Here is a 15,070-nt window from a genome sequence, read left to right as displayed (position 1 = left end):
GATATGTATATAATTTGTTATTTATCTTAAACACTCATAAGTTGGATTTTTTCAATTATTTTTTCCGAATAAGATTTTTTACCTTTTTTTCTAACTCTAGGACACAAGTGAGTGAATTTGGTATGCATTTATGATTGTGGGCTCATTGCTTTGTGCCTAAAATTGAGGAAAAAATAAGAATTGAGAAAAATATTAAAAAGAAAAATTCAATTACATTCAGCCTATATATTTTCTGTGTATTTCATTGCGCGCAGATATGCAATGAACAGGCCATTTCGTTTCGTATTACAAAAAAAAAAAGCAGCATCAAATTCAACTCCCCATTCAAATCTTCCATCTCATAGCAGGATTTGAACGACGAATAGAGCAAATGAATAGGATACTCAGCTGGAATTAATGAAGGTTGGTTTAGGAATGCTTGCCACTTTGGCTTCTTGTAAAGTTGCTTGGCTTTGTCTAAAGGCCGTTTGATTGTTTGGATTGGATATTAAAATTTTAAAAAGATATGTAATACTTAAAGATAAAGATGAGATATAATATATTATAAGATATGAGATGAATTATATATATTGTAGAGTCAATTAGGCTATATTTGGTTAAGATAGAATATAAGATGGGGTAAGAGAGAAGTGATTATTTTTAACCTTTAGATGAAAGATGAGTTATATCTGACAGTTGAGATATACAATACGATGGGGGTGGTATTGCATATCCTCTCTTTTGCATCATATACTATCTGGACTTTCTATATCTAAAGCAACCAAACACGGGATATAAGGAGAAGAAAAAAAAAATGTAAACCTCATCTCACATTATATCCGGTCTCACACCTATATCCGACTTTTATATCTGGTAAACAAACATGGCCTAAGGCCTTGATTGATTGTCCTGATGTAATATGCCTTGAGATTTACTTAGTATATGCAATGAATAAAATATCTGGATTGGATAACATATCCCATGCTCATGTTTATTGAGTTAAAGATATAGTACTGAATATTTCTTATCCATGTTTGTTTTACAAAAAGAATTATGGGATATAAGCAAGTAACACAATGGTGTCTGGGAAAAAGCTTTTTCTTTTTTTTTTTTGTGGCTAAAATAGCACTAAAAAACAAAATAGGCTAGAATATTTAATAAGACAAAATGTCACATCAAACCCATAATTATTTCACTTTTTCTCTCACAAACATCATATTCAACTGTAAAAAAATTCAACTATCTTCCCAAACACAAAAATTTTAGTCTCCTAAAATAGCCAAAAACTAAAATAACCTACTAAAATAGCAATTTTCGAAACACCTCCATTAATGTATTGTGTCCCTATACCCATCAACACACAATATATATGTATGTCCATTATATCCAATCATTTGCGAATATACATATTTATATTAAATAAAAAATAATCAATTAAGTAATAAGATAATCAAAAATTAAATAACAATCTAAATTTGTTTAAAATATATAAGAAAAATAATTTAGAACCAATGAAGTTTTAACATTTTTAAAATTATTTTTCTAAATTTAATTGTGTATTCTAAATTCTTACAAATAAAAAATACATATTATAGTTTAATTGGCAAATTTAAAAATAAAATGAAATACATATCATAGTTTATTTGGCCCACTTATTTATTTAATTCTTATATTGGTAAATATTTTTTGAACTAGAACTTTGAAAGTTCAAAACCTTTTAAATTAATGTAATTATAAATATATTTTTTATATTTAAAATTAAAAAAATTAAATTAAACTTTGAATCTCAAAAAGGAAATAATGTTTTTGTTTATATATATTGTTTATGTAAAAAAAATTCAGCTGTAAAAATTTAAAAATAAAATTCATGAACATAATTATTTTGGTCATATACAATTAGATTTCTCATATACACAATCAAATTTTTGTAAAGTTCATATATACACATAATTAGATTTCCTATTATAAAAGAGCAAAATTATATTTCTAGTTCTTATCTCACCCGATGAGATATGATATAATAGGAGAGAGTAGGTATTGTACACCCACCATTTTAGGACATATACAATCTAGTTGTATCTTATGTCCTTTAAAAAATATTACAAACACAAAATATGTAGAACCCACGATATATATAATCTCCTAAAATAGCCAAGGCAAAATAAAATAAAATACATATCATAGTTTATTTGACAAAGGCTATTTTTTGCTTTTTTGGGCTAAAACCTACAAAATAACAAAAATAGGCTAAAATAGCTAATAAGATAAAACGTCACATTAAATCTATAATCATTTCACTTTTTCTTTCACAAATATCACATCCACTAGGAAGTTGATATTTTTGTAGGTTATTTTAGTTTTTGGCTATTTTAGTAGGCTAAAATTTTTTGTGTTTAGAAAGATGATTAGATTTTTTTGTAGTTGGATGTGATGTTTGTAAAAAAAAAAAAAAAAAAGTGAAATGGTTATGGATTTGATGTGACATTTTGTCTTATTAACTATTTTAGCCTATTTTATTTATATATATATATTTTTTTTAATTTTATCCTCAAAAAAGCTAAAAACTTTCTTGCCAAACACCCCCATTATATACTCCTCTAAAAAATATTACAAACACAAAATATATAGAACTTACGATATATAGCCTTCGTTTGGGAGGAGCTAAAATAACCTGGCTTTTTGACTTTTTAACTATTTTAACCTGGATATTTTAGCCTCATTTGGTTTTTGTTTTTGATTTTTTTGACTTTTATAAGAGAAAAAGTGTAATGATTATGATTTGAATGTGACATTTTGTCTTATTAACTTATGTAGTCAATTTTATTTATTTATTTTAATGCTTTTTTAGCCAAAAATTCAAAACCAAACATAGCTATAATCTCAAATCTCACCTTCTATATCCAAGAATCAAACAGGCCTAAGTTTCTTGAGAGGATCGAGAAGACGCAGAAAAGCGCAATGCCAGCCAAAGAAGATTCACAACCATGGCTGCCGAACCTCCCCAAGGAAATCATCAACCCTAATTAATTGGGATGGAGGAAGGTGGAGAAGGCGTGACTGTTAAAAGAGGAGGAACATAGAAAATGGAATGTGACAATCCGCTACTACCACCACACTACAACAAACTGCACATTTGGCTACTAAATTTGACAACCAAAAATACTATTTTTGGCGACTAAAAATTAATTTAATCGGCGTTGATTGCACGTTATAGATATTATATTATTTTAGTCGACATATAATGTTCATTGGTGACCAAAAAAAACTTTTGTCGTCCTCTACTTTTTGTGTGAAATTTGGATGAATCATACATATAATTTTTGACGGGATACATAATACTTTTGACATGGAACTTGTATTTATTGTCGTGGTATATAGATTACCTTTTGTCATGGTACATATTATCATGGTAATTTGTACCATGCCAAATGGTCATTACAATGCATAGTAGTAAAAATATGTTTATGTACGGAGGACATTGCTTTGGTAAGCTTATTTGTTATGTATGGTGTTATTATTTCTAATTGGAATATATATAGTTGGTTTGTATATAAGTTTACATTAAAATGTATTCTTTTTTCTTTGATGGTTGTAAGTGAAATATGCGTTATGGAATGGGTGATAATATATACATATTGTTTTGTTTGTATACCTATTACAGGTTGCGGTGGATACATACAGATTGTGGACAAAATTAATTAAAATGAAAAAACAATAAAAACATAAAATGATGTTTTTGGAGACAAGACAATTGGTAGCCAAAAATGGAGTTAAATATTTTTAGTGACTAAAAATTTAGTAGCCAAAAAAGAATTAAAAATAGTTTAGGCGACTAATTATTTAGTTGCAAGAAAAAGAAAAATACTTTTGGCGACTAAATATTTAGTCGCCAAAACATAACAATTATATTATACGTGACAAAACCTTTGGTAGCTAAAAAAAATTTAGACTTTAGCCGACTAACCTGTGTAGTAGCTAAACAACAAATCGAACTTTAGGCGACTAAACATGTAGTAGCTAAAACAATGTAGATGCACAAGAAAAACTATTGGCGCCTAAAACTTTGGTCGCCTTAGATACTTAGAAGTTTTGGCGACAAAAAATTTTAGTAGTTGAAAATGTGATTTAAATTAAATTAGTAGCTTTGGGTGACTAACAGATTAGTCGCCAATTTAGCCTCATCAGGGACTAAAGGTTGTTTTGTCGCCAATACCTTTTACTTTTACCTACTAAAACATTAGTCGCCATTTATAGGACTTTTGGCGACTAAATATTTTTTAGTCACCAATACCTTCCCCGACAATCTTCCCGTGGCAAATCAAGCAATCAAAATATTTAGTTGGGAAAATATTTCGACGACTAAAAACCTTACTTTTGGCGACTAAAAATTTAGTCGCCAAAAGTGCAATTTCTTGTAGTGCCAATAACGACGATGATAAATCGACGACGATGATGACTTTGTGCGTGTATATGAAGAAACTTAGAGCCGATCAAGTATCAAATTTTTTTTCATTGATATCGATACTAGTCGAGTTCAATATCGAGATCGCTCACCAATCGCAATCAATCACCTAACAATTTTCAATCCTCCAACCAATCATTCACTGCGTTTTGCGTCAATCGCCTCCTCGCTATTTCTATTCGGTGAGACCGCAACAGAGGAGCTAAGAGCCGTCCTAGTCTCCTAACTCTCCCGTCGCCGCACCACCACCAGAAGCCACAGTGGTCCTAGGCTGAAGGCACCGTAGCCTAATCCCCTAGTGGTAACCGTAGATGGAAAGATATATGCCCTAGTAGGGGTTGTTGATCTCGAAAAGTATAAAAGCAAATTTGGGAATCGAGATCTAGAATAGGGCTTTGAGTACTTATTGAATGTATAATTGTTGTTGATAATCTTAGATATTGCTAAGTATAAAAGAAAATTTAGGGATTGGGAAGAAAAAAATTTTGTTTTTTTTTTTTTTTTTTTTTTGAGGGGGGGGGGGCTAAAATAGCACTACAAAAAATAATCTAAAATAGTCAATAAGATAAAATTTCACATTAAATCCATAATCTTTTTTTTTTTCCTAACAAATATCATATTCAATTACAAAAAAATCTACTTATCTTCTCAGACACAACTATTTTAGCCTATTAAAATAACTAAAAACTAAAATAGTCAACTTCCCAAACACCCACGAAATGTATGATTGTTGTTGATAATCTTAGATATTGTTGTTGGGGTTCTTGGTTTAATTCTGCTGATGTTGTTGATAGTCAGTTGTTTCGGTGCACATTGCAATGCAGGTTCCCAAAAAATATTTATGTACACAATTTAGCAGTGAAGAAAGAGTATGTAATTCTAGATAAAGGATATGATGACCTTTTTTTATTATGAAAGTGGGTATTTAGAATTACTTCCCGTGGAGGGCTTGATCAACACGATTCCCAGCAAGGGGAATAGAACCACAGGTATTATTACTTATCTGGTGGAGAATAGGTACTGCATTGTTGCTGTATTGGATAATGTAGAGAAGGAAACATTCTGTTTGCGTATGCATGTGTGCACATTTGATATTGAGGAAGTAATCATGGTGATTCACAAAGAGGGTAGCTAGCTGTGAAGAAAATAAGCAATCGAACCGTCGCCATTTTCAGGCAAAGAATGTTGTCTATCAAGATTTTGAACTTGGGGGTTTTTTGTATAGATTGTTCGTCCAATTGTGCAAAGTCAATTTTCATGGATAGTGTACGAGGAGGAAATATTCGTCACCTTTCGTACTCCTTGTGTCCAAGCTTTGCTTCTTTCCAAATAACCTGAGAACACAAAGACAGTGACCTACCCGACTGTGTGCAGTGGGAAAACCCCTCCGACGATCAAGTTAGCACACAAAGAGGAAGAAAGAGAAAGAGGAGACAAAAAGATAGGAAGCTCTGATAACCAGAAGTTCCAGACCTGTGCATTTAGGCACAGCACCATTTATATAGCTTTTGCGCGCATCACTTTGCTCGTCTTTCTATGGACGCACAGATGTACTGCCCTCTCTATTTTTTACTCGTGTGCGCATCAATACTGCTAAACAACATTGGCCAAAACAGCCAAACAATATTAACGCGTACTACTGGTGGGTTTTTCTCCTTGCACTCCAATTGGGCCACGTAGCGGCTCCCGCCGTGCTACCTATAACCCGGCACAAGGCCGTTTACCAACTTATCGGCTCGACTCTGAGTTGTCCAACTTGTCAACCGCGGCTTGGCTAAATATTGATCGATGCATACAGAGGATGGTGTCATTAGCTTGGACTATCCTTAAGTCGGGCCATTCCATATGTAGTCTGATCCTTTGTTTGGTTTGAATTCCCCTCAATTGCACACATAGCTTGGCCCGCACTTCTCGACCGAGCACCTACATAGCTCGGCCATTCTGCTCATTAGATTTTTCCCTCTCAATTGTCCCTTAATTCCATCGGTTACAACCTGATTGGGATTACTTCATTCTTGTGTAACATCATTTCAACTTGATTTGTCGTCAAGTTTCATGATAGTTCGGTCAAGTTTTATCACTTGCTTCCAAGCCTGCACTGCACGGCTGCACAAATCTTCAATTTTCTCAAAATGTTTTTTAACCTTCATGTTAACCACTTACCGTGCACAGCTTGACCCACCTGATGGCGCTCCAATGACGCAATTTATTTCATTTTTGCATTTGGTGGAATGGATGCACGGCCAGGCCTTCACTTTTCCAAAGCCAAACAAATTTTGTAATGAAAATGCTTGGTGGGTCTCATTTGGAAATCTTGCTCGTGCATGAATTCAACAATAAACAAATTAATTATTACAAAAATGCTTCCGATCACTAAAAGTTCACCACTAAATCGGCACTAACGACGTGGCTGCCAACGTGGTAATGTGGTGCAAACTCGCCCGTTTCTCTCTCTTCTCATTCATTTCAAATTTCAAATTCGTTTTGACAATACATTTGAGACTCTCTCTCTTCCTATTCTGAACTTCTCTTCTCTGAACTTCTTCTCTGTTGTTCCTCTCTCTTGACAATCGCATCTCTCCAACACCAGCGACCCCAACAAGCTCTCCAACCCGGCAACGATCGAGGTTAAACGCAGCTTCTATAACCCCGGCGACCCAACGAGCGTAGCTTCTCTCCGTCATCATCTTTCACTCACGACGAGCACAGCTTCTCTCCGTCTTCTCGACAGATCTGTCTGCACAGGTCAGTTCTCTCTCTCTCTCTCTCTCTCTATATATATACATATATATATATACCTATATATATGCCTTGATTTGTTGAGATTTTTGTGCCTTTGACTTTGATTTCATCTGTTTAGGAGGATTTTGATTTTGATTTGCCCCAATTTTACATTACATTGGATTTCCCTAAAAAATCTATATATATATGGTGGAGAATATATAAAAATGCTTAATCAAATGCTTGATTTGGTTAGGAATTCTCTTTTGGAAAAATGGAAAAATTTTAAATATTGCCCCAGAAATGTGTTTAGTTAGGAATTTTAAATTTTAAATATTGATTTAGTTAGGAATTTTTCACTCTTAAATGGTTTTATATTCCTCCAGAAATGTGAGATTACCACAGGAGTATGGGGATCAGATTTTTGATTAGTTTCGAAAGTGATTTCAGCTTGAGTAGGTAATTAGGAATTGTCTTCCCATTCCAATCCATTCCAAAAAGTGGAAATTCCACTTTTTGGCTTAAGACTAGTACATAATTTGTGAATCAAAGAGAAGACACAAACCCACCAGGCTATCTGAATTTGATGGGATCAGAGGAAGAGAAAAGGTAGGAATAGCCTTCCTCTATTAAAACATGACATTCATTTTTAAGCATCCAACTTCAAATTGGATTTGCCAAAAAAATCTATATATATTTGGTGGAGAATATATAAAAATGCTTAATCATCCTTCAAAGCCACTGCCAAATATTTCTTTCATCATGTTTTTTGTGGACACTGAGTTATTTTGTATTTGGTTATTGACTTGTACCCTTTGATGCTCTGGCTCATATAACTGGGTTCAATCCCTACATTCTCTTTCCTTAAACTAGGCTAGAGTATGAATTAATTTTTATTAAAAAAGAAAAAGACGAACAGATATAAAAGAACTGAATCATTATCCAACTATAATCCTAACCTAGTACCAAATGCCAGCACATAGAAATTTGAGTTTTTGGGTTAACTGATTTTGGGCAATAATCCATATCCTCCTTCAAGTCATTTTGTTTTAATATTTAATTTAATTACCATTTATGTAGGTAAAACTTTGCACCAATATTGCTCAACCATCCAAAGCTCATTTTTTGTGGGAATAATTTTATCCAAACTTTGTACAGACTTTACCTACCCACTTCAATTTTCTAAAAAAAAAAAGACAGTAATATACACACTAAATATAGGTTTTTGTAAACCAAAAACTTAGCAACAGACTTCTTTACCCACTTTAATTTTTTTTTTCTTCAAAAAATAGAGTAAAAAGCACACTAAATATAGATATTTATGAACCAATATATGCATATAGAGGAAGGCTAATAACACTAACCCTTTGGCCCTTTCATCTAAGTATTGTTTTTCGGTTCATAACTACTAAACTAGTTAAATAAGAGAACGCAATCTGGAAAAGGACAAGAACACAACCAAGAAACTTGTTAAACATTCTCGGCCACATGTTTAAATTATGCAGCTTCTAAACATTCTCTGCCACTGATATAGAAGGCATTTGTAAAATTTCAGTTTTAAATCTTATTCCAGTAGACATCGTACTGATTTCAGCCTTCCCAGCAGACATCATACACATGATTCCAACACCTAGTCCCCAACTAAAAGTTGAATTGTCTATAAGGAATAATATGAATTAGATATGTACAAGTAGAATTCAAAGCTATCAAAACTGCTGTACTCTTTTGTGGCAGAAACTACCAGAGAAAGACCAATTCATCACGAACTAACAAACCAAAATAGGTGCAAATATGCAGAAATTATAAGTTATTCGCTGTGAGAATGTAAACCATCTGATGACACATTTTCGTATCAATAACTTCACAAAACATTTAACCTAGTGATTTCAACAAGCATGAATGGTGTTGCCACCCTGTTCACTCACTGGATTCTTTTGCATATAAATGCCAGCCCAATGAGCAATATATGAGTTTGATTATACAATTAAGTATATATGGCAATCGATGTTACATTTATAGGTGATAATGTCAACTTCAGATTTCACTTCATATTTTTGTAGATGTCAACTTCAAGTGTTAATGGTAGTACCTCGGATCAATTGATGTATTGCAACAGAAATTGTCCTCAATGTCGGAAAAAAGCAATCATTCTAATTTCGGAGACGGAACGAAACAAGAATAAGCTATTTTGTTGTTGTCCTGATTGCAGTGGGTTTATTGCATGGTGCTTGCCTACAAATTCACAACGTAGGGAGGAAGGACAAGTGCGAATGGACAATACACCAACTGTCACCGAACAACTTCAAAGTATGGGCGAACATCTTCGATTTCAAAGCGAACAACATCAATTTCAGAATGCGCAGATGCAAAAATTGCAAAGAGACATAAATAGAAATTCGTGTTGTATTAATGGGATCTTCATCTTGCTTGTAATTAGTGTTATATTAATTATGAAGATGTAATAATTTTTATACAAGTTAGAACATGTAATTAGTGTTGTATTAATTATGAAGATGATATGTATGAAGATTTATGATATATTACAATTATGGATTGAGAAGTATGAACATGTAATCATGTGGATTGTTTGTTATCTGATTGGAAGCTTGAAAGTTATTTGTTTGTTTGTTTGAATACAGATTATGAACAGATTTGGACTGATTTTGGACAGATTTTAGGCTGATTTTGGACAGATTTTGGACTGATTTAGAACATAGATTCTGTTTGTCTGGTTGAACATAGATTATTGATAGATTTGGACAAATTTTGGGCTGATTTTGGACAGATTTTCAACACAGATTCTGTTTATGTATTTGTCTATTTGAACACAGGTGCTTCACAGATTTGGACAGCTTGTTAACACATATTATGAACAGAATTTCTTCATATATTTGGACAGATTTTGGACTGATTTGGAAAATAGATTCTGTTTGTCTGGTGCTTCACAGATTTGTGTATTTGAACACAGGTGCTTCATAGATTGTTGAAATACATTCTTGTGTATTTGAACACAGGTTGACAGATTTGGACACATTTTCAACACAGATTCTGTTTATCTATTTTTCACACAGGTTGTTGAAGACAGATTTTAAGACATTTTTGCACACAGGTTTTTAAACACAGATTTTTCCAGACAGGGTTTTGAAGACAGATTTTTTCAACACTGGTTTTTCACACAATTTTGAGAACATATTTTTTTCACACTGGTTTTTGAAGACAGATTCGAAGGCATGTTTTTCTCACACACTTTTGAAGACAGATTTTTCCACACATTTGGGTGTAGACAGATATATAGACATAATTTTTGAACAGATTTTTCACACAGATTTGGAACAGACAGAGCACAAATATAACATCAATTGGGAACATTAACTATAACAACAAAGTAGGGAACAACATCAATTTGTTCTCAACCAAAAAATAAAGAAACTGAACAATCCAAAAATATATTAAATAAATTATCCAAAACAAAATAAACTCCAACTTTAGTCACATAAAAGGCATTACAATTACAAGTTTCCAACTAACGAAAACTACCGCCACAGTCATTATGGCTCATTTGTACATTGAAGTCAACAAATGAAGATGGTACAGCTCCATAAATTTGATGCGTAACAGTCATGGATTGTTGAGTTCTCATAAATCCCGGTGTGCCTCCAATACAGTCCGACGGGGTAAGCGATGTGCCAACTCCATAAATCTGAGTTGGGAGATTTATGAAACTTTGTCTGCTCATAATGTCCACACTTGCCGGGGTGAGAGATGTGCCTCCAATAGCATTGACCATGTGTCCCTATTCAATTAAAATGAAATGTTAAAATAAATTGGAAAATAACATAAATTGCTCAATGTAAATTCCTATGATGTACACGTACCGGCACACACATACTATTTTCCATGCCAACCACATAAGGATAAAGCTCTCTACGTACACTACGTTCAGGTTGAGATTGACATTGACCTTCACCTTCACCTCCAAGCACCTTAGTACCCTATATTCATAAAAGTTAATGAATGCCTCAAATGTATGACATGATTACAATAAAATATGAGTTGAACAGAGAGTAATGAATACCAATTTACCTTTGATTTGTTATGTTTTCTTTTGCTTGCCTTCAACCGATTCACTATTTGATCTATTTTGGCAACCTTTCTTTTAGTAACTGGACGACCTTTTCACCGAGCAACCAAAGGACTAAACAACTTGGTATGACTTATTGCCTTTCTATTAATGCTGGCAATTGGGGAAGATGGTACATTACTAGTAATAGGTGGTACATTACTAGTCGAAGGTGCTACATTACTCCCACCACCTTCATCATCTTTCATCACTTTTGCCTTGATTTCATCCAACCCACGGTCGATAAGTTTTATTTTCCCTTCACAGTTCCCAGCAAATTGTGCAATGCCAACCAATTTTCTGTTCATCTTCTCATACACCTTCGCATTGAAATCATCCCCAAAGCTAGTGTATATGGTTTTCATGCATGTGTATCCTCTATCCAAATCTTTTCGCCATCGTGGTAGAATGTATTTATTTGGGACCTCATTTATGCATCTTGCAATGAGCACAACGAGTGAGTGAGCACACATGATGCCCCTAAATTCAAACAACCGGCACATACATTGCACATCAAATTCGGTGGAATTATAATAGACCACAAAGTCCACATGCCTCATCTTCCCAAAAACTACCATAGCTTCCTTTACAAAATATGTACAAATTGAACCCTCTTCTTTGACAAGAAATGGCTGACAATAAACTAGTCTTTTCATCTCTGCTTGAACTTCTTTGAGTTTTGCATTGGTGTAGGCATCTTGAAATTGCTTCTCAAAACCATACACAGTTAGGCAATCAAAGACTTTGTGCCGAGACTTGAAGTCAGCTTTCTTCTCTTTCTCTACCTTACCTCTCAAGGCATTGTCATATTGTTCAACAAATTGTTTTAATGTAGTCTTTGGGTTGACATATCCATCAAAAAAGGCATCCATACTCTCACTTCGTTGTGTCGTTGACATGCCAGCCCAAAAAATATCTTTGACATAAACAGGAACCCATCGATGTCGCTCATCATATAACACCCCCAACCATTAATTCTCATAAAGATTGAATTTTGCAATCATGTCTTTCCATTTCATCTCGAATTCATCTTTTGTGAATGTGTCATACACTGCATTTTGCAAATCCATTTTCATGGACTCATATTGGGAATAGCCTTTCAATTTCTCCGGAATTTTCTTCATGATATGCCATAAACACCATCGATGTCGAGTATTAGGGAAGACAATTTCTATCGCCTTTTGCATAGTTTTGCACTAATCAGTTATTATAGCTTTTGGGGAATGATCTGACATGCAATTTAACCATGATTTGAATAGCAAACAAATGTATCAGTGTCTTCACTAGATAACAGGCCACAACCAAGCAAAATCGACTGTCCATGGTGGTTAACTCCTACAAATGGAGCAAATGGCATATCATATTTATTAGTGAGGTAAGTTGTGTCAAATGAAACAACATCTCCAAATTCTTTATAAGCCGCCCGACTCATTGCGTCCGCCCAAAAACAAGTTTCTTATGTGAAAGTCAGTATCAACATCAATCATATAATAGAAACTCGAATTTTGTGCATGCATCCTCAAAAAATATTTTTGAAGTGCATCGGAATCTCCTTCTCCAAGCCTCAATTTTCTAGTTCTGTCAATGTAATTTCGTGCATCTCGCTCATCAAATGTTAGTGACTCATAACCCCTAGCTTCAACAACCATTGAGTGATAATTTCTAGACACCCCAATCCCTGGTTGATCATTAATTTCTAATCTTCTCTTCACAAGAGTAAGAATTTTCTTATTCATTGCAAAATGACGTGAGTCGGTGGGAATCAAGTCATGGTTATGGTCAAGGTTAACTGTGGTTAACATAAATCTCCCATCCTTTTGTAAGGTTGCCTGTACCCTTGCTTTGCAATCAATTTTTGTAGACAAAGATGGCTTTAGAGGGTTTACATCTGATTTTTTGATTCTCTTTCCCGATCGAGAACATTCAATCCCTAAATATCTTAATTCCCCATCATCGCCACAAACTTGAGTTTTATAAGCTATGAAAAATCCAACATGTTTAGCATATTTGGCTTAAAATGAATACACTTCTTGCTTTGAGCTAAAACACATGCCCCTCTTCGATTCCTCAACTTCTTCACTCTCATTTAATAAAGGATTCTCAGCACTGTTCGAACCAATCTCCATTTCTACTCATTCAGAAATACCATATGAAATCAAATGATTTAATAGAATAATAGAACCAAGCTATTTTGTTATTACTCTGTTATACTTACACATATACACACAGATTAACAGATGAACAGATTATTCAAATCTCTATTAACAGATTAACAAATGAACCAATCTCCATTTCTGTTATTAATCTGTCAATTTCTTTATTTATGTTTTCCTAACAAATAAATAATATGTTTCTAACAATGCAAGCTCTTGAACAAATTATAACATATTACCCTTTCAACAGACTATAACATATTACCCTTTCAAAAATTAACAGAGCTTCAAATTGTAACAATTTTTAATCTGTAAGAGCTTCAAATTGTAAAAATTACCAGATTAACAGATTATAACAATTTCTAACAATGCAAGCTCTTACAATTTTGACAGCTATACAATTTCTGTTAATTTGAGTTTTAATCTGTTAATTAGCATTCCCAAACAATTTCTAATCTGTTCATATGTTGAGAAGGTCCTGTTAAATATGCTAATCTGTTAATTTGAGTTTTACCCTGTTAATTGTCATTACAACTTGAGTTTTAATCTGTTAATTAGCATATTTGGCATTCTCAATCTATTAAGCTATACAATTTCTGTTAATCTGCTATGGAAATTATAAGCTTCAATGCATATCTCATTACATATTTGGCATTCTCAAAATCCTATTTTATATATATATATATATATATATATGTGTGTGTGTGTGTGTGTATGTATATGTGTTAGTATAGAGGGAGAGATGGACAAAAGCCACAGATAAACTTACCTGGACGAGGGACAACAATCGGATAGGGAGACGTCGGACGAAGATGCCGGAGACGGTGCACTAACTTGAATACGTCAGACGGTGGAGGAGAGGGACGGCGGACGATGCTTGAGCGAGACAAAGACGAGGACGCAGACACGATTTCTTCTTCCTAGAACAGCCCCAATTCAGACGAAAGAGGGAAGACGCTTGAGCGAGACGAAAACGGGGATGGAGACACGATTTCTTCTCCTTAGAATAGAGCTTTAGAATAGACACGATTTCCAGCTCCCTCTATTATCAGATTTTTGGGCAGGAATTTTTTTTTTCTCACAGTGCGTGAAACACACGCACTGTAATATGAAGGTCTGATTTTTCCTTCCTTATTTGATGCCACGTAATTAGAGCTCCGATTAGCGGTCTTGGTTTAGTGGTCTGAATCGGAGCTGTAATTATTAATATGTTTGTGCTTGGAGGGTCCCACCATGAAGCTTTGAAAACAATCTAATGCTTTGATGTAGAATTTCATTGGTGACCGAGTTGCTGTTGTGTTCTCAATAAATCAAATTAAAAAATAGGGTGAATTACACTAATAGTCCCTATAGTTTGGGGCTTGTATCACTTTAGTCCTTGACTTTTTAATTGTGACATATTTAACCCTGAATTTTGAATCTTGTTCCAAATAAGGACAATTAAAGATATCATTAGATTTTTCAAGGGTAAAATCGTCAATTTGATAAAATATAAACTAATTTGACAAAAATAAATGTCAAACAAATATTTTTGAATTTTTAAAAATTATTTCTACCTGCTAAAAAAAATTATGTAAAATTTATAAATCTTTTAGACATTTATTTTTTTTTTACCAAATTAATTTTTATTATGTG

The 15,070-nt window shown here is 33.6% G+C and overlaps 1 protein-coding gene and 1 pseudogene across 1 annotated transcript in view; one reads left to right on the top strand and one right to left on the bottom strand.

Moving 5' to 3' along the window:
• The window catches only part of LOC145793789 (uncharacterized), a 48,765-nt gene extending 42,991 nt beyond the window's left edge, over positions 1 to 5,774 (top strand). Inside the window, exons 4-6 of the mRNA XM_082876659.1 lie at positions 5,188 to 5,265; positions 5,360 to 5,552; positions 5,667 to 5,774. Coding sequence (XP_082732785.1) covers positions 5,188 to 5,265; positions 5,360 to 5,552; positions 5,667 to 5,774 — 379 coding nt within the window. The remainder of the gene's footprint in view (positions 1 to 5,187; positions 5,266 to 5,359; positions 5,553 to 5,666) is intronic.
• Positions 5,775 to 12,253: 6,479 nt separating this feature from the next.
• Positions 12,254 to 12,714, bottom strand: LOC145793788 (protein FAR1-RELATED SEQUENCE 4 pseudogene; annotated as a pseudogene).
• Positions 12,715 to 15,070: the final 2,356 nt, after the last annotated feature.

Source organism: Camellia sinensis, chromosome 6, assembly GCF_055761805.1.
Source record: "Camellia sinensis isolate YWXY chromosome 6, ASM5576180v1, whole genome shotgun sequence".
NCBI lineage: Eukaryota > Viridiplantae > Streptophyta > Magnoliopsida > Ericales > Theaceae > Camellia > Camellia sinensis.
Note: the sequence above shows the minus strand (reverse complement) of the source record. Positions and strands in the feature narration are given on the sequence as shown.